This window comes from Schistocerca gregaria, chromosome 5 (genome assembly GCF_023897955.1).
Source record: "Schistocerca gregaria isolate iqSchGreg1 chromosome 5, iqSchGreg1.2, whole genome shotgun sequence".
NCBI lineage: Eukaryota > Metazoa > Arthropoda > Insecta > Orthoptera > Acrididae > Schistocerca > Schistocerca gregaria.
In genome coordinates this window covers 278,937,825-278,963,394 of record NC_064924.1, presented here as the reverse complement: position 1 = coordinate 278,963,394, position 25,570 = coordinate 278,937,825, and the positions used below count along the sequence as shown (strand labels likewise).

Below are 25,570 nucleotides of genomic sequence, written 5' to 3'. Positions count from 1 at the left end.
CAACTTCTGCCGTTTTCAGCATGAAAAAGATCTGAGTGTTTAGCTTTTTAGACAGAACATCTTTGTGCTTACCCCGTTTCTAATGCTATAATAGTTCCTAAGAATCTTGCGTTGCTTACTTCTTTAATTGCATCACTATTTACTTTATTATTTAAGTTATAGATTTTATGATTAACTTCTTTTACTTGACATGAAAAACAAATCTTAAAACATCCAACATAATAGTCTACGTTCTTGTTAATTCAGTGATTTGTCTCCTGAAGAACTTTCAGAGCATAGATATGTAGCTGCATTAATATTTTTATCATTCACTATTTTGAATTGCACATAATGTTAGCGTAAATAGCGCTAAGGAGATGTGTTACTGGTCGAATGAGCATACTATAGTTCAAAACACGTTAAGTAGCGTATTTTCTGCAATTTCATCTGATGTTTTTGCCCAGTGCCAAATGTATGACAGCGGAGTTTGCACTCAGCTAACGTCCGCTCGTACGTGCCGCCGCCGAAACGTGGCTGCCTTGGCGTTGGCCACTCACTGAGTGTGACATCTAGTGGCAGCATGAGGTAGCCGTGGCGTGACGTCATGAGCCGTGACCTCAGGAAGCTCAGGGTCGAGCCGCGGGAGGAAACGTTGGCGCTGGCGTCGTCTGCTGTAACATTAGAAAGTAAACACACGTTCCCGCCGCGCTCACTCATGTTGTTGCAGTGGATTCCGTGTTGATTTGACTGTATTATATTGCTTTCTTTGTTTGTGTGTTGCATTTTGAAGGCTCCATGAGGACTTGGATATTTTTCTTGTGTATTTTCTTCTACAATAGAGGCCAGATAACTGTAAACGAAAAGCAATTCCGGTTTTGCAGTACCTGGGCAAAGGAAAAACCGATCCTTTGCCCAAATAAGAACATAGTTTGATAAAACGATTTTCAAAGATAACCTATATTCAGTGAAGTCAGCTCAATCGAAGGAGAAAATTACTTTTTTTGACGTTATTGGGTGCTTAGAAAGGTAAAAAGCAATGAGTGAGGTAAGATAACTCTATGTGCCACATTAAAAATGTTCTTAGCTGCGTTCGTATGTATATTCTCTAGCAAGTCAATCTCGATGTTCTGAACTGTTTGGGCGGCACTATTCCTATATTTCACTTCTCATCAGTTAAGCGTACAAGCTCAGTAAACAAAATCCATTGTTAATTTTGCTCTGGCCTTTAATAATCTTTCACATTGCTAGTCCATTAATTCTAAGTTTCGACTGTTTTGTGTTGTGGTTAGCATCACTGTTCGGTACATGGCTAAACGAAGCGATGTTTTGACATTGCGTCTGGTATGAAAACGCGACGATTCGGCTGAAAAATTCTTACGCCCCGCCATAGCTCGGTCCTCTTTGTAGGCCTGAAGCCGCTTTTGGATCAAAAGAACCTACGCGCAAGTTTCATTGTACCTACCCACAAAATACAGAATCATTTCGAGAGGGAAATCGAAAGGCGTGTGGAAGTTGTTCTTCAAACTTGTGTCAGGTCTGAGCAGTAGTAAGTCAGACAGCGCGCTGTCGCGATCACATGTGGTCTGCAGGTGCAGGGTACCCCTCCCGTCCCCCCACCTGCTCCAAGTTGCGCATTCGCTGAGAGATACAGTCGTCGGCAGATTAGCGCCAGGGTAACGCAAGTACAGCAAGCTCTCCATTATCCGGGCCCACAGGTGTTTGCAAGGAGGAGGATGGGAGGGGGAAGAGGGAAGAGTGGGGCACCCTCCCCTTCCTTTGGAACTTGAAGTTTTCTCGCATCACCTGCTTTCAGCTCACTTTCGGAAATTATATTAATAATATTGTGTTTTCAATTCATATTTTTTTTCTGACAAAGTCCCTCTTTTTTTGGATAGGTAGTAAAACGAATTTTGTCCTGCATACTCCAACGACAGATAAACTCGTCTTTGAAGATAGCAACGCCGATCCCAGCTCCTTCCTGATGCAAGTAGTACACTGGCTAGTTCGCTACCCATCTGAACAAGCGCGGTTTTTTTCGATTTGTCGCTAACTTTTCGCAGAAAAGAACAATTAAGTCTTTCTTTACTAGTAGCACGCTCTTCTATCCGAGATGCAAGTTCATGCAGGTATGACATACTCCAAACCAGTTTCATCGGCGTTGTAAATCCATTACGGGAGGAAATTATCCTGTTCATTGTAAATGAAGAATACGAAGCAAAAAGCATCATCTGTGGTCTGTGTTAGCACCAAGTTTCTCTCCCTGAAATGCAATTTCTCTAATCCCGTAGCGATGTTTAAATTCAGCCAGCCATTCTGATGAAGCGTTAAATATTCTTCCAGTTTTCATGGAACTCTGGTGCTTTCTATGTTAACATCCTCCTCGTGCTCTCTTCCGCTGGAACCACAGGTTACAGTTCTACATCTAGTTTCGGACAGTTCGGCTTAGCTGTTAGCTTTGGCTGCAAAACTTCCCAGCTTTTCTAAATTTTTCTTTGGGTCATTCACTGTTCGTATATAATATATATGAGAACGTTTTGGTGCAGATTCTCGCTTTTCTAACTTAGCAATGCTTCTAATTTGCCGTTATTACAAAATTGCGTTTACTTGTCATCTTCTGATATAAGCAATCCTCCTGACGATGTTCAACAGTATGCTTTCATTTCGTATCAACACTGATTGTGAGTAAAAATCCTGACTGAATCGCCCCAGAAGGAAACCTGAATCATTGTCTTTTACCATTGGATGTGAGGAGGTAATTATCTACTTTTAGCTCATAAGAAAAGGACTTGGCAAACATCAGCCGCAGATGCATTTCGAGAGCAGTATCCCATCATTTGTTTTAATATGAAACAGGAAACAGAAACCTATTTCAGGAATGTCCGACGGTGGGATGTTGATCTGTATTGTTTTATGGCAGGAAAACACGGGTCAGAACGAAACTATTCGTTCTAATTACAGCAGAATACTTCAGGCTTCAATTTTTGCTTTTTCAAAAATCGTCAAAATGTGCATAGATAATCATCAGTCCGAATAGTACTCACATGGATAATCAAAAAGCTGGTTATTAAGTGGAATTTGCTGCGAACGCAGCCTCTCAAATTATTGCATCATGTCGGCTACACGCAGGAGCGTTTGACGTGGCGAGTGGCAAATTGTCACAAACAGATTCACCGCCGCGCCGGCGACTGCTGGTGCACTTCAAAGTGATCCGCTATTCAATTTTCCTCACTCGATTTTAGGGAAACTATTCGATTAAAAAGTGATGCTTTTGAATATTATGACCTCATATTATACTGTGTTTCGGTGGCTCAGTGAAGTGACATACGGAGCCAAAGGCCTCGCGTTCGATTCCCGGTCAATCTTAAGATTAATATTTGTTACGTTTCCTCCTTTCACCTCATCCATTGTTTTCTAATGTCAAAAATGTCTAACTGCACGATGGTTCGCACTGCACGTTAAACTGTAGGCCCCTTTGTAACTGGCTCGGTAAAGTAATTCAAAGGTCGAAGGACAACAATGGCATACCAATGCCATAGGATGGCTTTTAGTAAAGCAGTGATGGCCGAAGCAACCTTCGGGCTGATGACAGCCTTATGTTTAATCTTATATTATGGCTTGATTATAACCTTCGTTATTCACTGTAGTTATATGATGCTTCAAAATCAAATTACTGTTTGCACGTATTCCAAAAAAAAAAAAAATTACAGTGAATTTTGCTGTCACTGTCTTCTTTGCGTCGAGCACACTTTAGCTCATGCGTTACTGCATATGCAATGTCGGTAATTATTCGAATGTTTTAACCTTTCTCTCTCTCTTCTGTGTACTTCTGCGAAAAGCTATGGAAGAGGGGTCAAGGCTCTGAAATTTCCATTTTTGATATAACTGATTTGGTAGGTCTGATGCTGTATCGTGTCCCAAGCAATAAAATTGACTGGAATTCCACCAAACTTATTGTGTCTCAGACGACAGATACGTATCCATTCCATGTTTTTAAGGTAAATTACTTTTGACACCTAAATGGTAACCATATTTGTTCAGTATACGTTATACTATGTTCATCTTTTTGTAATGTGAATGTCATCTCTTTGATCCAACGACTACATCCTTAAATCCAGCCTATCGCATACCAACTACATTAGGTCGGCATTGTAAATTAAAAATTCGAAACAGAAAAACATCATATGATGGAGAAAATGGTGATAGAGAGTAACAAAATCACCAGTAACCAATGCCAAACTGGAGTAACAGGAAACAAAGTTTAGAAAAATACGTATTCGTCGAAGATACGAACTATGTAATTTTCTTTGCTTATAAAGGTCACATTTGACCATGTTAATCGGCTAATTGCATTAATTCCGTGCCTTCTGTTATTTAATGTTAACTTGCATCATTAAAGTTGAACAAAATGTATAGCTGATTTTATAGGTTCTTTGAGTAAAGTGTAAGCCAGGGCCAGAATCCGACAAGATCAATGTGGGGAAACTCCGAAAACCACCCTAAAATCAGACCGTAGAGTAGACTATAGTGTAGGATCGAACCAAGGCAGACCACGTCTTGCCAGTTTAATACATTATCGTGCAGCCATGTCAGCTGTACAGTGTTGCCAGTTTAGCTTTTTTCCTGCTAGATCAGATCACTGGCGTATTTGAGAGGAAAAAAATTTAGTCCCGCCTAGTGGGATTTCTAGTTTATTAGTTTCTCATGACGGGCAAATTATCATAAATGAAGTGCGTCACAAATTTCTGGCAGCATCGGACGTGTGCGTAATCAATAAACAGAAGAATAAAACTTGAAACTACCTGGCAGATTAAAACTGTGTGCCAGACCGAGACTCCAATACCGTTCTGGTACACAGTTTTAATCTGCCAGGAATTTAAAACCAGTGCACACTCTGTTTTAGAGTGAAAATTCACTCTGGAAAAATTAAACATACTACTAAGCGAAAATGATCACAATGCGTTCATTGTCATCTGCCTTTGTAGCTTCAAAACGCATTAGTACAGGCATTACAGCGAACTTCCCCAATCCAAGAAATGATGCAACCAGATAGTACTGCCTGAACAGGGTATTCCCTACCGTGCCTCGCTGAAGGTCTCGTAGTATTATGTCCCCAGCAACGAGTTTCCTACTCGGTAGCCGTATCGATCCACATATCACAATCCCTCCGAATTTATTTAGTTCTCTTCGCAGTATTTATAAACAAGCAGAAAATATCTGTTTGTTAATTTAAGATGCCTCCACAACTCCAGTACAGATTTTGCGAAGTGTGGTTAAATGATGATTTTTTTAAATACTAGTTAACTAAGGTTCCCAAAGAGAGTAGTAAGGGAAAGTGTAAATTTTGCAAATGCTATATTCACGCTAAACGCAGCGACCTTGTGCATTACACCAAAACCTCATCCAACATAATTCCTCATGGAGCTGGTTGGACGAATTTGTTACACCAACTAAGAAAACCGAAGCAGTCTATCTGAAGCTTCCCTGGTCCTTTTTGTAACATGCCATTCATCAAAACATAATATAACGGAAGTATATTTTATTTAATGATAGTCCAGCTGCAGTAGGACTTAACAACAACAGAACAAAGCACAGTGCAGTGGTGACCTTTTTTTTTTACCTCATTTTGAGAAACTTCCGTTGCACGATATAGGGACCTTTTAGTATTCTTGTTGACGAGTCTAATCACCATTGTTAACAAAACGTTGAGAATTGCATTTGTCTATTTTAGTCGTAATAAAAAGATTTGACTTACACTTTTCTGTCACTTCCCTAGTTATGAAACTGAGACACCTAAAATATCACTGCATATGTGCCGAAAATGTTACGTGAAAAGAGAGTGAAAATAAATAACGTGAAATGACTTTGTATTGATAATTCCGGAATAACGGTAGGTATTAACACAGGAGTTCGTGTAAGGTCCCGAAATAAATGTCCCAATCTCATCATTATTCGATGTGCATGTCATTCATTACAGTTAGAATTTCGTAGAATTTATCTCACGAGAAACTAGCAACCGGTTTGCTTTTTCTGAACGACAGTGCTTGTACAAAGCTGTGTTTGCCGCAATGAAAAGTAAGCTGTCACAGGTGAAAGAGTGGATGCTCGGATTGTAGAACAATGGCTGGAACTCTCTTCTGTGTTTGGAATCCCGATGTCACAGGAAAGGAATTACACAGCCTACATTCCATGTATCTAGCTGAAAAAAAAAATGTTGCACTCTCATTTTTTTTTCGTCGTCTGTTGGCTGAAGGGCAAAGGGGAGATAGGTCATTTGAAACCCAGGCTGCAGATCCTTCTAAAGAGTTTTAGTGGCGGGCAATGCAGAGACATTAGTCTTCCCAAGACGCAGGAAGAATTTCTTGGCAGTGTGTCCTGTCTATTGGAGAAGAAATGGCATTTCGTAAAATGTACGTTACTCTGCTTTTTAAGTTACGTAGTGAATTTCAAGCAACACTCTGATAAATTTTTGAGAAATATGTCAGGTACAGTAAATTTCAAATTCTGTGTGAATAGTCAAGGAATTACTTACACCGATAATAAAAAATCAGGAAGGCCATAGCGAAACGATTAGTGGTAAAATTAACGTAGATTTATTAAACGGAAAGAAATTTCTGAGCGTCTGTGTTTCTGAGTGGCGAACTATGCTTCAGGCGTTAATCCGTTTGAATGTTTAGCGGGTAGCACATTCTTTACTAATTTTGCCGTGCTCATATACAGAGGCAGAGAGACTTTTCGGTATCGTGAGCATTGTGACAAAGAAATTACACAGTATAATTTCGTCAGAAGCGTTAAACGTAATAATTACCCTACAGTAAAACAAGAGCTTAGTCGGAAGGGAAAGTGTTGTAAAAAGTTCCATCGGAAATATTTAGCAAATCAGTTTATATTTTGAACTCCCATCTCACGTTTCAATATGGCGCGGACGTAAACATCAGCCTTCGCTGTTGGTCAATTTATTACCGCAACCAGATTTTCTGCTTTTACATTCGCTCGTTTCGCCAACTCAAAACTGTCACCCTCCAGCGTTACGTACACCTCAGCCTGCGCTAAGCCGGCCGTTGTGACCGAGTGGTTCTAGGCGCTTCAGTCCGGAACCGCGCTGCTGCTACGGTCGCAGGTTCGAATAATGCCTCGAGCGTGGATGTATGTGATGTCCTTAGGTTAGTTAGGTTTAAGTAGTTCTAAGTTCTAGGTGACTGATGACCTCGGATGTTTAAGTCCCATAGTGCTTAGAGCCATTTGAACCATTTCAGCCTGCGCTAGTGATCAGCCTGACGCCACAGCCGAGATTTCAGGGGGAGATCCAATACCACACTTTAAGTGGAACGATGGCTAGATATAAGAGTGACACAGCTGATAATCTGACGATCTGAACTGAACCTTCGAGAGTTACAGACATTTCGAGTAGGACTGCACACCTTAATTTCTGTCAATTACCGAACTGTAATTTGAAGCTGGTGATCGAACTGAAATCGTTATTTACAGAGGTAGTTAACTATTTTGTTATCTTGTACGTAATAAAAAATGTATGGTAGATAAATGTCATTACAAATAGCATTTTCGCTGAAATGGCTCTGAGCACTATGGGACTTAAAAGCTGAGGTCATCAGCCCCCTAGAACTTAGAACTACTTAAACCTAACTAACCTATCACACACATCCATGCCCGAGGCAGCATTCGAACCTGCGACAGTAACAGTCGCGCGATTCCGGACTGAAGTGTCTTGAACCGCTCAAACACCGCGGCCGGCCAAATAGCGTTGTATTGCATACTTTTTAACGCTTAGAAACATAATACAACATTCGCACAGTCCAGTTTATATCTGAACGCCTTTTAGCGGGACTGTTGCTACGCATTTGGCAATATGGAGCAGGAGCGCAGGATTTGTTAAGTTCTGTAAGATGGAATGTTGGGTTGCGTGCATCCCACAGATTCGGATTCAAGGGGAAGTCGAATAAAAAGTAGAGACCTAACCACTGACGTAGATATATTATTAAGATTACATTCAAATATAAAATTATTTTTTCGTTATTTTATTGTAGCACGTTAAATGTACGCGTGGCCTCCCCACAACCGAACCCTAGATCTGCAGCTGTCAACCTCGTAGTGTTTAAGAAGGCCCCAGTTTCTGGAAAGGACATATTTTCGATCTCAAAATGTCACTTTTTTTTCTTCTCTTCTCTAGTGATGCATTTAGATCCATAGACAAACATATTTCCAGTACAGCCCAGCCATGCTCTGCAGTCTACAAGAGCTCTGCGGTGCATAACTGAATGTAAATTCAGCAAGTGGATCTTCTCCTACAAGGAAATGGTGAACTGCTGTTGTGATTACGTTGTACTGCTAGGGGAGTGGGCGTCCATGTGGAAATTCTGGACGGGTGTCGGGAAAATGTGCTGCAGCGATAGCGGTGTAAGCCGGAAGAAGTGGTCGAGAGGTTCTAGGCACTTCAGTCTGGAACCGCGCTGTTGATACGGTCGCAGGTTCGAATCCTGCCTCGGGCATGGATGTGTGTGATGTCCTTAGGTTAGTTAGGTTTAAGTAGTTCTAAGTGTAGGGTACTGATGACCTCAGATGTTAAGTCCCATATTGCTCAGAGCCATTTGAACCATTTGCTAGCGGTGTAACATCCCGTGAACCACACGCGGATCCAGAACGATATTTTAGCGTGTTCCCGATTTAGGATGATTTTATAAATATGGTTGACCTTCGACGTTTGTTTGGTGTGGAGGAGGAATGAGAGTGTTTTTGCTGTTGCTCGGTATCTAGGCTACTTTCACTGTGAGTTATTAACGTCGATACTAATTCTGTCTCCCTCTCGCCCCTCCTCCCCCCTACCCCCCAGAAAATTTTAGAACGACATATACCTGGGCTTTAATATAAAAAATAATAAATATATAAATATTTTAATATATTAATAATATAATAATAATATAATGTGTTTAAATCAGCGTTTATTAAATCACTATGACATAACTTCAAGAAGATTGCAAGTCGGGAGAATACATCACTAGAAAATCTGAGAAATTTATATCTCATACAGCGTCATAATTCCCACTGTTTAAAATCGTGAGCACTCACCATTGAGGTGATGCAGTATGGTACACTTACTTTTTACTGTTCTCGTGTTAGCCGGTCGGAGTGGTCGAGCGGTTCTAGGCGCTTCGGTCTGGAAACGCGGGACCACCACGGCCGCAGGTTCGAATCCTGCCTCGGGCATGGCTGTGTGTGATGTCCTTAGGTTAGTAGGTTTAAGTAGTTCTAAGTTCTAGGGGACTGATGACCTCAGATGTTAAGTCCCATAGTGCTCAGAGTCATTTGATCCATTTTGTTCTCATGTTATATTCTGTTTCTATTATCATAATACGGCTCATTTAACACTTCACCACCTAACAAGCAATCTACTTCTCTTGCGATCCCGACAAAATCCAGCAACCCATTTCATTATTATCAAACAAACAAATAACGACACAGTTGCGAAAAACGAATAAAAAATCTTATTGCTGTTACAAAAACACACTCTCAGTTTTCTTCATTTATAGAATTGTACATGTGTAGAGCAAATGCGATGCATAATCGGCTATAATGAAGCAAGAATGGTGTGATGTTAAAGGTTTCTTGCAAGACCCGATAGTGTATTTTTTTTTTTTTTTTTTTTTTTTTTTTTTTTTGCAGAAAGGTTGAAATTAATCAATGACATGTACTTTAGTTCCGTACTTCCCCTTTTAAGAGTTGTCGAATACCGTTAAAGAGGGCAATAGCTAAAATTCGACGGTCTTCATCCTTATTTTTGGTTAAATACAGCAATGCACTTCGACGACAACACAAAATTTTTACACGACCAACAGCGCGGGAATACGACGCTATACGCCACTATCTGACTTTTTTCAATGCGGCTACTGTTGTGATGGACGCTAGGTAAACTGACCTCGGGCGGTTATCGAGGATGGAGCTCTTGCACGACGGTCTGTTACGAGTATTGTGAGTTATACTCCATTTAATCCGTTCTCCGACCCCCATCCTGATCCGCATCCTCCACTTGCGAGAAAGATCGTTCTCTGTTTTAAATTTGTTTTTAAACTGTATCTCAATAAACGAGTTTCTTGTACGAACGAGAGGCGGCATATTATTAAGCGACGATCCCGTAACCTGGTACTTATTGCACAGCTTGCAGGAGCAACAAAAATTTGATTTTCAATATTTTGCGTAATCATTGTTCGAATTAAAAAAAAAAAAATTTGAATGCTGCCGTAGGCTACTCATTAAAAAGTACAATCTTATATGCAAAGTTTAACACAGGAAGACAAGTGTAGCTAAAATTCAACGGTCTTCATCCTTATTTTCGGTCAAATACAGCAATGCACTTCGACGACAACACAAAACTATTATTACACGAGTAGCGACTACCTCATGACCAATAGCGCGTCTTTACCACTTAGCGGCTTCCAACGAACTTTACACGTAATTTCAAGCATTTATGAAACTATTCCTCTCTGACTCACCCCACCCCACCCCACCCATAATAATCACAAAATGACGAAAAGAAAAAAAAGTTGTCCGTTTACTACATTTTCTACGTTCATGCAGTAAAACCTTAACATCAGACATGACTTTTTAATCTGTTACTCCTTTACTACTGAATCTATTCACAACGCCGTTTACTCACAGTATCCACATATATCAATGAATGTACCTGCAAAATTATCATTGTTCAGGAGATATAGCAGGCCTTGTGGCCGTGCGGTTCTAGGCGCTTCAGTCTGGAACCGCGTGACCGCTACGGTAGCAGGTTCGAATCCTGCGTCGGGCATGGATGTGTGTGATGTCCTTAGGTTAGTTAGGTTTAAGTAGTTCTTATGTTCTAGGGGACTGATGACTACAGATGTTCAGTCCCATAGTGCTCAGAGCCATTTGAACCATCAGGAGATATGACATCATAATCATTGACACGCGTTAAAAATTAGTTTTTGTTCAAAATGGAGCGCGCAAATTACTCAGACTGCATCCATCCAGTGTTTCGTAATGAGAACACTTAGAGACTTCGAACAAACTTTAAGCATAATTTCAAAGCTTTTCCCGCTTACATGCTTAACGTCAAATATTTAACACATTAATCCATTTGTTAAGTAATCAGACGTTTGAAGCTGTTGTATACGTAAAAGTTCGATTCTTTAAAGAATCGAGGATTTACTGGTGGTTTGAAGAAGTTTTACATTTCTGATCATTTAAAGCAAGTCGCCAGTATGTGCAGCTTGGTTCAGATGTGCTTGCTTTAGATAAATTCATCATGTTCGAAGAATTTGAGGTTAGTGTTAGTATTGTGCGCAAGGTCATTAATATACCAGGTGATCAAAAAGTCAGTATAAATTTGAAAACTGAATAAATCACGGAGTAATGTAGATAGAGAGGTACAAATTGACACACGTGCTTGGAATGACATGGGGTTTTAATAGAACCAAAAAAATACAAAAGTTCAAAAAATGTCCGACAGATGGCGCTTCATCTGATCAGAATAGCAATAATTAGCATAACAAAGTAAGACAAAGCAAAGATGATGTTCTTTACAGGAAATGCTCAATATGTCCTCCATCATTCCTCAACAATAGCTGTAGTCGAGGAATAATGTTGTGAACAGCACTGTAAAGCACGTCCGGAGTTATGGTGGGCATTGGCGTCGGATGTGGTCTTTCAGCATCCCTAAAGATGTCGGTCGATCACGATACACTTGCTACTTCAGTTAACCCCAAAGCCAATAATCGAACAGACTGAGGTCTTGGGACCTGGGAGGCCAAGCACGCCGAAAGTGGCGGCTGAGCACACGATCATCACCGAACGACCCGCGCAAGAGATCTTACACTCGTCTAGCAATATGGGGTGGAGCGCCATCCTGCATAAACATCATACGTTTCAGCAGATGTTTATCCGCCAGGCTGGGGATGATGCGATTCTGTAACATATCGGCGTACCTCCCACCCGTCACGGTAGCAGTCACTTACGTTTTGCTGTCCAGCGCCATCTGTCGAACATTTTGTGAACTTTTTTTTGTTATAATAAAACCCTATGTCATTCCAAGTATGTGTGTCAATTTTTACCTCTCTATCTACATTATTCATTGGTTTTATTAAGTTTTCAAATGTGTACTGACTTTTTGATCACCCAGTACAACGTGAACAGCTAGATACCCAGTACATTTTCCTGCAGTACACTTAAGCCACTTATACATCAGTCAGTGACTCATCTATTCAAAATACTGGGTCAAATACATTTCGGAAATGGAGAAATACTACATCTATATGACTGTCTTGATCTATGGGTTTCAAGATGTCATGTGAGAAAAGTGCTAGTTAGGTTTGTGTGATATAAGTTTTCGCTATCCGTGCTGACACTAATCTATTTCATTCATATTTTCAGTGGCACGAGGATTAAACTGGGGCAATACTCCTGGGTTTTCGTTTGTAAAGGGACATTTGTAAACAGAGTTAAGTATTTCTGCTTTAGCGTTGCTACTCTCAATTGCAGTTCCTGCTTTGTCCGTGAGTGACGGTATTTTAACTTTGGTGCCACTACTGCCTTTAAATACGACCAGAATTTTTTTTCGGTTTGGTGAAATTTTTTCGACGGTGTTCTACTACCGCAGTCGCTGAAGCTTCACGCATAGTTGTCTTGATGCCACACGCGTTGTATTCAACATCTCTCTACCTATAGCTCTACGCATTGTTATACCTCTTATGAAGTAGTCTCTGTTTCTTTAGAATTTTGTTAACATTGACTGTAAACCATTTTATATTTTCTAACACTAATACGAGACAGAGTTGGCCCTTGTTCAAGCTACTCATTGCTGCACATAATATGTAACTTACAACAAAAGTGTAATATATCACAGATATCACGTTCTACACGACGTTCTCAAGTTATCCACCGATACTAGAGTAACGCTACAGATGCAAACAGTTATTAAAGGGTGGTCACGTCAGACCAATAATTTGAATCCTGTGGGTTGTGATTTTGTAAATACTGGTGTTAAGGCAAAATTGTTGTGGGGAGTGGTTCAGTAGAACGATATGATAAGACTTAATGCAGTAAAATCGATAGTAGATGGTTACGTAACTCCTGGACAAGAAAATCTTTTGTAGTACGGACGCGATCTGGTGAGCTGTTAAGGAACTGCATCGATGATGGTTCTCCGGTAACAAAAGAAAATTGTTGCAGCCAAAGTTCTCGGGAGTGTTGTCTAGTTCGCAATGCAAATGCGGTAACTGAAAAGTCCCCTTCCGCCTCAGTTGGGAATCCCATTCGTCACTGTCGTACTTGGTTCACATTCGACTTGGAAGAACCGAACTATCTGTAACAGGTAGTACCTCAAACAGTCCGCCCTGCCAAACAGGACAGGGAATGAATCGTACATATGAACAGCAGCGGGAGAAACTGCAAGGAGCAGGCGAGGAGGGGAGGCGTGGACCCGCGGCACCCCCTCCTTCCCCCACCACCTGGCCAAGCTGTTGCCAGATAGAGCGCACGCAGAGTGATTCAGTCGGCGCTCGACTGTAGACAAGCGGTGGCGTAAGGGTAAGTACGTCTTGGAGAGCTTCAGGCGGTCACTCACCAAATATTCATCTGAGAACTTGACGTAACGGACCCTAGCTGCTAGGGACGTCCTATGCTTCGGCCAAGCACCCGGCTGTGCTCGTGTACTGTCTGGAATGTGGGATATCTGCTGCGTCTAAAGAAAACAGTTTTATGTAAATGAAGCAAAGCTACATCCGTGTCTGTACTTAGTTTTCTAGTAACATTTTAATTTTGTGTGAAATAATTTTAAAAAAATCTATTTCGCATAAACGTGTTTTCTTTGCTATGCAATGTTTCTTGCGCGATTTTAGGAAAACTATTCGCAAAAGAAATTGATTCTTGCACTTATTAGTTTCGTATCGCCGCTTTATTATGAACTGGATATCTGTTCTTTACTCGACATAGTTTTTATGATGGAATTAATGAAGCAGTTCTTGGATAAATCATATGACCTTATGTTGATCAAATATAAATTACATTTGCAACTACACTCCGCAAGGCACCTGGCGGTGTGTAGCGGAGGGTACTTCTGGTACCACTGCCTGGTCCTCCCCCTTTCCCTGTTTCGTTTGCAAATGGCGCATGGAAAGAATGATTTCGGTAAGCCTCCGTATTAGTTCAAATTTCTAGAATTTTCTAGTTTTGGTCGTTTTGCGAGACGTACATAGAAAAAAGTGATACCTTGTCCAACTCTTCCCAGAAAGTACTTTCTCGGTATTTCAGTAGTAAACTTCTCCGTGATCCGTAACGCCTCTCTTGTTTCGTCTGCCACTGGACTTCGTAGGGCATATCCGTAACTCTTTTTCCGCCGACTAAACGATCCCTTCGCAAAAACGCGCCACTGTTCGCTGTGGTATCTTGTCTCCCTCTTATCAATCCAAGCTGGTAAGGATCCCAGACTGATGAGCAATACTCAGATGTCGGCCGAACGATAATTTTGCAAGCCACTTCCTTCGTGGATGAATTACATATCGTTTTTTTTATTTTCGCTATAAATATGATTGGCATCTGCTTTTCCTAGTGTTTGTTTCATGTGGTCATTCTACATCAGACCGCCCCTGATCGTTACTCCCAGACATTTTTTACGGTACATAATGTTGACCGCAGTTTGTCACCAATACCGCAGCTTTACACTAGAAGCTTTCTTCTCATAAGTTCAAATGGTTGAAATACCTCTGAGCACTATGGGACTTAACTGGAGGTCACCAGTCCCCTAGAATTTGGAACTACTTAAACCTAACTAACCCAAGGACATCACACACATCCATGCCCGAGGCAGAATTCGAACCTGCCGCCGTAGCGGTCGCGCGGTTCCAGACTGTAACGCCTAGAACCGCTCGGTCACCACGGCCGGCTTCTCATTAGTAATCGCTTTTATTTTTATGACATCAATTTTCACTCCTAGTGCGGTTCATCAATACTCTGCAGGATTCTGACGTTGCTATCTCCTTGTAGAAGCCGCATCATGTGCAGATAGCCTCATGAAACTTTGAACGTTATCCACTAGATCAATTACACAGGGTAATTCACGAAGATATGCAAATATTTTAATATGTTATTCTACAAGTAAAGCTAAAGAAAAAAGTTCATATAAACATGTTTGGTTACGGAGTTACGGTAATAAAAGATTTTGCATTAAATTTAGTAACTTCGCTAATATGAGGCCATCGCAAAACTGTACCAGGTTAAAGTAAAGCACGATTTCCATTTATATATTTATTTATAATATGAGACCATCGCAAGACTGTACCAGGTTAAAGTAAAGCACGATTTCCATTTATTTTGTTGTTATTGATCGGTGAGTCTAATAAAACATGTCCCAGACTTGTATCTGCAGTAGTTTTTCAGAACAACCAGAGAAGCGAAGACGCAATTTCGTAAAATTTTTAATTTAGCGACTACTTGGCGCATTTTTATTTTTAATTCCAGACAATTGCACAAAGTTTTCAACAGAAGTTGTAGAGAATTTCGTTTTGGAAAAATGATGGTAATAACGTTAGGCCTAACTGAAACTGTATGAATGTGTCAGATAATCCGCTTTTATTAATAAAATAGCACACGTGAATTCGTTTAAAGAAAGAACAAAGCTCAGTTTTAAGAAAGTTGTATAGTGTACACACAATTTCACAATACATTCACAATAAATGTTCAAAAATGTCTCCACCGAGTTCGATGCATTTTAGGAAACGACTGAAACAACTCACTAACGGTTGCCAACAGTGACATAAATGTTTCAACATCCTTAATGGGAAGTAAACAAATTAACTTGTATAATAATCTTTGCTTCTCTGGATGTTCCGGAAAACTGCTGCTAATACACGTCTGGGACACGTTTTATTACATTCACCAGACCAATAACAACAAAATACATGGAAATCGTGTATTACCTTAACCTTGAAGTTTTGCGATGACTTCATATTATCGAAGTCGCTAAGTTTCAGGCAAACCCTTTTATTAGCCATAACTCTGTAACAAAACATTTTCGGGCCTATGTTCATAAGAATTTTTTTCTTTACCTTTCCTAGTAAAATAATATATTAAAATATTTGCATACCTTCGTGTATCACCCTGTATATATATTGTAAACAGCAACGGTCCTATTACACTTCCTTGGGGTAATCCAGAAACTACCCTTACATCTGCCGATTTTGTACCGTTAAGAGCGACGTATTGAGTTCTATCTGAAATTAAGTCTTGAATCCAGTCACAAATGTGGTGCTATACGCGGTAAGTTCTTATTTTTTTCATTTAGCAGGACTGTATCAAAAGAGTTCCGCATGTCAAGGAACACTGCATGGACTTGAACGTCGATGTCTGGAACACTGTATGCGCGGTATAGTAAAGATTTTTTTAAGTGCGTCTTTCAGTGCAACGTCCCGTTTTTATACAACAAATGAAAACTGTTACCCAAATTCCCGTTGTAAGATGAACTGGAAACAACATCTGAGAGCACCCCTAAGTACAACCAACAGCTCTCGATCTCTGTTTCGCAACGTGAAAAGAGGAGTATAGTTCTCGGATTAGATATTCGAATAGTCGAATATCTAGAGAACATGGAGGAATCGCGTTGGCTAACACCAAGTAAATGCCTCACTCAGAAAGGCACATGTCTGCAGCAAAGCCACACGGAGCCAGTAACTTAGTCCAGTGGGCGAGTTATTAGTAACCAACGTGTTAGGACATTTTTTAGCCGAGTATTATAGTAAAACGAGTTAGTAGACTCGGATATAGTCGACGTTTGCCTAGCTTCCCATACCTCTTCTCACTAGTAACACGCCCCACTGGATGTGTCTGAACACCGTGTTTGGGAGGTGTATGGTATATTAAAGTTGATCGTCCAGCTAGCAGCTGAACGCAACTTAGATTGGGGAAGGATGAGGAAGGAAATCGGCTATGTCTATTACAAAGGAACCATACCTGGGATTGACTAAAGATATTTATGGAATACTGCCCAACCGTCAGTTTAATACGTCACGGTTGCAATATATTGACGAGAATTATTCACAAAAGACTGGAGAAGCTCGAAGAGGACAATATTCAGGAAGATCAGTTTGGGTTCCGGAGGAATAAAGGTACACGAGAGGGAATACTGAACCTACGAATTAGCATATGGATTGAGGAAAGGCAAACCGACTTTCATAGCATTTGCAGACTTAGAGAAAGCTTTTGACAGTGTCGACTGCAATACAATATTAAAAGTTCTGAAGGTAGCTGGGATAAAATACAAGGAGCAAAAGACGATATACAGTGTGTACAAAAACCAGATGGCAGTTATGAGAGCCGAAAGGCAAAAAAGAGAAACAGACGTTGAGAAGGAAGTGATACACGATTGTAGCCTATCCCCAGTGTTATTCTAATGGGATGTAGTTGAAATAAATCAGGCAGTGCTGAGAAAATAGATTAGGAAATGAGACACTAGAAGTAGTAGATGACTTTTGCTATTTGTGCAGAAAAATAACTGATCATGGCCAAAGCAGAGAAGATATAAAATGCAGGCTAGCAATAGCAAGAAAAGTGTTTCTGAAAAAGAGTATTTTGCTAACACCTAATATAAATTTGAAGTGATGGAAATGTTCCTGAAGGTGTGTGTGTCTATCATATGTAGGCATTGTATGGAAGTGAAACGAGGACAGAAGCTTTTGAAATGTAGTTCAACAGGAGATAGCTGAATATTAGACGGACAGATCGAATAACACATGAGGTGGTATTTAAACAAACTGCGGAAAAAGAAACGTATAGCACAATTTGACGAAATGAAGAGATCGGTTGACAGGACACGTTCTGAGGCATCAAGGCACATTCAGTTTTGGTAATGGGATGAGGTGTGTAGCTGCGAAGTCACGTGCGGTAGGTATGCCGAGATGAAGAGGCTTGCTCAGGGTAGACTAGCATGGAGAGCTGCATCAAACTCGTCTTCCGAGTGAAAACCAGCACGAACGACATAAAATATGGAAACCACGAAAAATGGCCTGGAGGAAATATGAAATGTCGGCCTCCCGAGGGTGACTTAACCATTGGGCCAACTCTCTCTCTCTCTCTCTCTCTCTCTCTCTCTCTCTCTCTCTCTCTCTCTCTCTCTTCCCCCCCCCCCCCCTCCCTCTCCCCCACCCCCTCTCCCTCCGTCTGACTTCATTAGCAGAGGATTCTCATTCCACTGTCTTTTATGGTTGTGACAAGACGAAATTGTTACTTCCCTAGATGCAAGTGTTCTGTCTAGGTAAGAAAGTATCCAGTAGCAAGACGATAGTGCCTCCATTTTTAGTTTTTTGAAGATGTGACTTCCTTTGGGTGAACATCGTTATTTTGAATTCAAGTCAATACTTTTTTTTACAGAGAATAGCATTTAATTCCCTGAGCATAATGGTTACAGGTACGTGCGGGATATACACACCTGTGACGATCCTGGCTTGATGTTTCCGAAATTCTTGGATGCCTTATGTCAGGTCGACTTGATAACAGCTTCAGACGTTTGAGGAGTGCTCAAAAATGTTTCATTTGCGTCACGTAGATTTTTTTTGTTAACAAATCTACTGGAATGTCCGAGAATCGTGTGAACAAATATAAATCTTCTTTCGCCTTCCTTACTAAAGATTTCGTTTGTTCTTTCCATTTTATATCGCTTTGTAGTACTGCCTTTAGGTTTTTCATCCGTGTTACTAACATTTCTCTTGTTTATATCACTATTTTATATTTCGGTATATCTAAGGAAAGCTAACGTTAAATATGTTTGTGGAAATACGAAATCGTTCTGTATTTCCTTACAGTCATTCAGAGATAGTACTTTCCTGCAGATACGCGCATTGTCAGCGAACAATCTGTGTGCTGCATGCACCATATGATAAATCGTTTATATGTACAGAGTCTGGCAGAGTGAACAGTGGGGTATAAAAAAGACAGAACTTCGAAACATATTTATTGAAACGCACATTGAAAACAAAGAAAATTATGTGCTATTACATATAATGTACGCCCTCTACTTGGTTTTAAATATAAGAGTAAACAGATGATGCCAAACTAAGCCACACTGCTCCCCACAGTCACACGTTCACAGTGCGTGGGTTTGACATGCAACCGAGGAGGGATTCCCTTGGTTAGACAGCGTTCAGTAATTCTGTTTATTTACACCCCTGTCTAGTTGAAAATTGGTCTCATTCCGACACCAGCAAGTTGTTTGGCATCTGCGGGTCAGCTGCTAAAAGTTCCAGGAAGTGCAAAGCGAATGTTCATCAGTCAACATTATTTATTCGCTTAGTTTCTGTACGACCTGCAATTTGTATTGGTGAAAGTGCAGCTTATCAAGGGTATTGTGCTGCGAGTAACGCTGTGACATTGTTATTCAGCGCCAATGCCTGTCTGCCTACAGAATGGTGACTTCGGATGACAGTTCGACGTGCCTCCTCCACTCGTCCCGCTGTGTCCTTCGTCATACTGGACTTCTCTTACTTGCACAGGGTGCAGAAGCCCAGAATTCTTGCACCGCCGTACAATCGTCCGATGATCTGGGATTTTATCATGTCGTTTCGACTCGAAGAGAAAAAGAGTCGCTGAACTGTGATGGGAGACTCGTTATTTTTTAAATACGCCTCGACGGGGAGTGCTTGATACCCTGAACTTCACAAGGTCGTAATTAAAGCGTGATTGTGCCCTTCACGACGGTTCATCTATGAATCTGAACTAGGATAGGGACTAATTGCGCGGTACATTCTTTGTCAATTTAATAATAATCATGCAAGCCCCTTTTTATTTTCTATTTTGCCAAGCTCTGACTGTGCAGTTGGTTAATTTTAACGAAGTGTTCACCGATGGAAAAGTTAGTGTCGTTTAAGCGTGTGCAACCCCTGGCAAAGTGCACTTCTCATTTACGCAGCGCTGAGCGCAATGCAAGGCCTCCCTCACATTACGAAAACAGCCGACGCACGACGAACGTATACGAACACTCCTCCTCTCGAGCGCAGCCAAGTTCAAAGAACTTAGAGAAGGACGCCGAAGTCAGCCGAGAGAGATTCTGTTCAGCATTTCCGACGCACTTGACAGGGTTGTCAGTGCAGTCTTTAAACTATGGTTGGCAGTCTAGCGGGCACCCTATTCACAAATATTGCGAATGGCGCATGGGAAGAATGACCGTAGGTAAACATGCGCATTAGGTCTAATTTATCGGATTTTCTCATTGTGGCCATTTTGCGAGACATATGTGGGAGGAAGAAGTGTATCACAGTCAACATTAGACTGGAATATACTGCCCGACTCTTTCCAGAATCAATTTTGCATCTTGGCGAAATTGCTTCCCAAATAGCGTCAGGTTGCTCGTGATACGAGCCTGTGTCCCGGAAACGTAATAAGACAAAATATGCACATGAGGAAAAAAATTAATCGCATGGTCGCTTGACAGTGACATCTTAATTCCTGACCGTAAAGTACTAAGGATTTAAAATTTTCGACTGCAGTTTCTAAGAAGATACTGAGCGAAATAACATCTAACAAACACAAAGCTATATACACAGTTCTGGCGACAAGTAAAGTACCGATATTTCAATTACGGAATTATTGTGACAGGCTACAGATAACATTTTTTTCCATTTTTAGACATGTTTGGAATTCCATATAGCGTTAGAAATGGTAGGAGTGGTCGATGAGGTATGTTTTACTTTGCTATCGAGTATACAGAGATTGTTTATAATTCCCTGCCCGAAGTCTACCACCAAGCTTCAGAATTACAATTAAAATTAGCTGTCTTCTTATCACAATCGCTTGCTTTCCACGAGCATTTGGGACTCATATATATTTTGATAAACGCGGCAATGAATTGTCTGGAGCTTCGACGCATATCAAACATTTCATAATTCAGTTTGCATGCAAATATAGGGATCTGTAGACACATGACCGGAACAAATTTCGTGTGCCATTTTTGTGGCGGCCCTCCTTTCCATCCGCTGCGATTTGTCAGTGGGCGTGTGATTTGCACTCACAGATGTGAACAATTTTGCCCAAATTTTCAAATCAAACTCCCAAGTTAGCGCACGTCTTGATCTGTATAAATGTCTGTTTCACAGCTACGATAAGCCTGCGAAACGCGGAGATGTGACCTCGCACGTATAGAGGGTTGCGTCGTGACTGGCGTTTACGGGCGAAGTGTGATCACTGCTGTTACTCCGCTGAATTGCTTTGGTTGGTGTTTGGTGGTAAAATTTCTTTGTTAGTTTTTTTGCGTGTAGCCGGCTTAGAGGTGCGTCGCCGAAGGAGGAAATATTCTTGCTAGACTGGTAAGAAACTGATAGCCTATTATGATACTAAAATTTTGAAGGAGTAATGTTTACGGTATTATTTGTATAGTGGCTAATGACAGTTTAAATTTCGGCGGTAAATGAGCGACAACTTGTTGATTTCGTAAGTGAAATCATTTATAGTGAAGAAATGTTAGAAGTACGTACAGTTCGTAATGTTCATGGAAATTTGTTGTAATAGTGCAATTTAAAATATATTTTGTGGCTACGTGATATTTATGAGTTGTGTGTCAACCTTCTACTTTCAAAGTAAACACAAATCGTGTTGTTTTTGTGATGTGTGCTTGTAAAGTGAGATGGAGCTGGTGAAGTGGCGAAATTTTAAGGACCCTGTGGTATTTGTTTGCAGTTGCATAGTCGCGTACCCAAGCATTTTTGAGGGGTTACTGTGAACCATACCGACGCTAAGCGAAATTGAATTCGCGGTGTTATGAATCCGCTCGAGTGACTTCCCGCAAAAACGAATGTTTCTGGTGGCAGATTCATTAGTATGAAAGGCTGTCAACTTGTTCATTCTCGGCCCATTCGAGAGAAGTTAAAACCGAATTATATGTGAGGAGTAACAGGTTATTTACAGACGTGACATTTCGATATGTATGGGCAAAAGTAGTTCTCATTAAGCCGAAGGAAAACTCTCACTGGTTTATCGTAGTTTTCTTGTGCTATTCAGAGACCAAGAGACAGCACACTGGTGGATGGATATACTTATGGTGTCATAGCAATGGCTTCGTTGCTATTTACTGTTGGTTAGCAATGTGTGGACGAGTGTTCGTTTATGTAGTAGTAGTGTTTTGTAAATATAGATATCAAGTGTGTTTCCTTCTTTCCAGGCGCCAGTAATGGAGCTCGGTGAAAACCTTTATGAAGGTTGTGATCAGCTGAGTGTTTCGTAAGTACAAATACAATCAAGCTTCAATAAATCTTGTCTGGCATTATTATCCATTTGCCAACTGGACATCACTCATTCATTGCCCTTTATAAAAAAAACACACTGTTTTCTGTCTCCGTTGTGTATCATTGAAATTAAGTAATTCTTTTAATGGTGATGTGTAGAAACTTTTTCATTGGATGATTATGTCATGTGCACTGAAACCTGGATGAAATTTAGGAGTGGAAAAGTTCTGTGGTATTTATGCAATTTGACTGTAACTACCACAGCACAGTACATCAGTTAGCTTGGGAAAAATTGTAGAATTCGTAAAAGAGCTGTTATCTATCCTTCTAGTTAATAGTTTAAAATAGAAAATGTTTCCTCACAAACACTGATGTTCATTTCACTTGAATTACTGTATTTTCTTCAGAAAGAAGTTGTTTACAACTCAACTATTTTCCGTTTTAACAAAATTTTTCCACTAAGTACCTAAGGGACCTGAGTGAATTGAAGCTAAGTTTTACGTCTACATGCATACTGTGCAAACCACCGAGAAGTGCTTTGCACAAGGTGCTTAGCAGTATACCATATACTGTTAATCCCATTCTAATCCTGTACGGAGTGCGGGAAGAACGCGTGCTGCAATTAGTATGGGAGTGATACATAGGCGGCTGAAGAATATCTCTAGATTTTCATTGAGTATTGCTTCTTGAAATTTTGTAAGCATGCTTTCACAGAATAATTTGCACCTCTGTTCAAGAGTGTTAATTCAGGATTTTCAGCATTTCTGTGACACTCTCCCATGTGTCAGACTAATCTGGGGCCACTTGTGCCTTCCTCCTTTGTATGCATCCATTCCATTTTAGTCCCATCCACATGAACATTCATCTGAGATGAAACCCACTGTTTATTTGTAAACAGTCTCCTTTGTAAACTGACAGCATTTTCCCAGTGTTTTGGTAATGAACTTAAGTCTGCCATGTGCTTTACCTACAGCTGAACCCAACTGATCATTCAATTCCATATCAATACAAATTGTTAAACTTAAGTATTTGAATAACTATCTTAGGATACTATGTCTTCTTTGTTTAGTGAAGTTCATAATTTTACATTTCTGAACAACTAAAGCAAGTTGCTAACCTCTGCATCTTTTTGAAATCTTATCAAGATCTGACTGAATATTTGGGCAGCTTTTATCATGCGGTACTTCATTATAGAAATTTGTGCTATCTGTGAAAAGTCTGCAATTACTATCAGTGTTGTTTGCAAGGCCATTAATATACAGCAATGGCCTCAGCCTACTTCCCCCCGTCACACCTAATATTCATGCAAACAAAGTTGACACAACTCGGTGGCTGATGGGAGTGACTGTATATGGGAAATGTCGTTATTATCGCTCCTGTCTGCCACCACGCAGAATGTCAACTTTGTTTGTGCATGTAGTAGAGGTTCTTCTACGTCTACCAATGACTCACTACCCAAGACAACATGATGTATCCTTCCTACCCCGAAATTCTCAATCCAGTCACAAATTTGGTTAAATGCCTCATTTATTCATACTCCTGTTAATAAACATTTGTTTGGTACAAAGTCAAATGCATTTTGTATATAATAAACTTTATCCATCAGTTTGCACTCGGAGTATATGTTCTAGGACTACAAGACAGACATCAGTGAGATTGGACAGTGATTTGGGGACCACTTCTGTCACCATTTCTTGTATCTTGTGACCTGTGCTTTTCCCATTCTGTGGGCAGCAGTTCTTTGGGCTAAAGTTATGTACTGGACACCTCCCCCAATCTTGGTTGTGGGGATAGGAAACAGTCAACAGGGCAGCCCAAGATGTAGATTAGGTTGGAAGGTGACAATCTGGTTGTGAGTTAGCAAAGCAGTGAGAGCAGAAAATGTGGTTATGGTAACAGATTGACGAGGAGTGAAGGCTAATGTTTACATCTGCACCATATTGAAAATTGCAAAGGAACCAATATGTAGCTTGTTACTGTGTTTTTTTAAAGGGACCTACAGTATATTATTAATAAAATGGAGCTTTCGTAGCTGCAAATTCTGTGTAGAATCTGACAGGCCTCCCATCGGGCACAGGAGCCATTTTTAATTTTAGCTGTTTCTGTACGTCACTATTTCTGTACGTCACTATTGACATCAGTATCTATATCATTCAATTTTGAAGTGGTGCAAGGATTAAAATGGGGTAGTACATCTGTACCTTCCTACATAAACATACATTTGAAGACTGTTCAGTACTACTGCTTTTGCTGTTTCACCATCAGTTCCTGTTCCTCTGTTTTCCTTGAAAATGTGGGCACTTAAGTTTTGTAATGTGGTGTTCGTACTGTAGCCAATTTGCCCAAGGACCAGTTTGTAAGACCCTGGAAAAAAAAAAATCTTGAATTTAGTAAATCATTGTTTCTAACCTGTAACTTGCCATCCTGATAAAAGTTCTTTTAAAGAAATCTTTGAATGTAAAACTTAAATTTCTCTATTTATTTAATGTTATACATGTTTTGTATGTAGTGCAAATGGTGATGAGCATCAATAGATTTTCATTCATTTAACATGTGGAAAGTTTACAAATATATCTGAACGTTACCACGCTCTGCCCTTAAGTATCATGGTTGTATTCTTGTTTTGTGTGGCTAAAGGTTTGAAGTTACAGTATGGAATATTATGAACATCAGTTATTATTTTATTGCAAATGTCATTTATATTCAAAATGATTCGCTTTTAAATCATTATTGTAATTCTTTCAGAGAGCAAGAAGTGAGCAGCAGTCAGTCATTGTCGGTAAGTTTACACTAAACTTTCTCGTATTTTGTGTTATTTTATTTAATCCATGAAAAGAAACAATCAGAATCTTCAAGTCTAAAAACTGAACGTGCATAGAGATACAATGACTGTGTGTACCTCATTTGATGATCAAATAACACAAGGAATCTAATGAATGCCTGCAGAGAACTCCTCAAACAAGCTGTCAGTGATGACACATTCACGTTAAGGATCATTACAGGTGAGGGCTATGACATTAAGACAAAAGTCTACTCATTAGTGTGGACTGGCAGTTAATCTCCATGATCAAAATAAACTGAAGAACCTGTGTCAGAGTGACGCCTTGCTGATTTTTTTTTTGACATAATTGGAATTGCATATTTTGAATTTTTGTCTCAATGTTGTGTCAGTCAGTTGTCATTCCTCTTACAGTTTTGAAAAGATAGCATGAAAAAAAAAAAGTTACGAAAAGCTAACACTTGTGGCAAAAGTTTATTCCTTCACCACTGTTGTGGCCCCCACCAGATCACGCAGCTTTCACAATTGGCAAATGTTGTGAAACTGTTCGTTTAGTGTATCACATTGCAAA

General features: G+C 40.2%; 1 protein-coding gene across 7 annotated transcripts in view; it reads left to right on the top strand.

Annotated features, from left to right (window-relative positions):
* Positions 1-695: 695 nt before the first annotated feature.
* The window catches only part of LOC126272103 (cellular tumor antigen p53-like), an 86,857-nt gene continuing 61,982 nt past the window's right edge, over positions 696-25,570 (top strand). Inside the window, exons 1-3 of one of the 7 annotated variants that reach the window (XM_049974687.1) lie at positions 696-1,024; positions 22,157-22,215; positions 24,966-24,999. In XM_049974687.1, coding sequence (XP_049830644.1) covers positions 1,016-1,024; positions 22,157-22,215; positions 24,966-24,999 — 102 coding nt within the window. In that variant the 5' untranslated portion in view covers positions 696-1,015. Of the gene's footprint in view, positions 1,025-13,507; positions 13,546-21,191; positions 21,306-21,417; positions 21,466-21,652; positions 22,073-22,156; positions 22,216-24,965; positions 25,000-25,570 lie in introns of those variants that run through there. The other 6 variants (XM_049974692.1, XM_049974690.1, XM_049974689.1 and 3 more) reach the window with 6 other exon arrangements.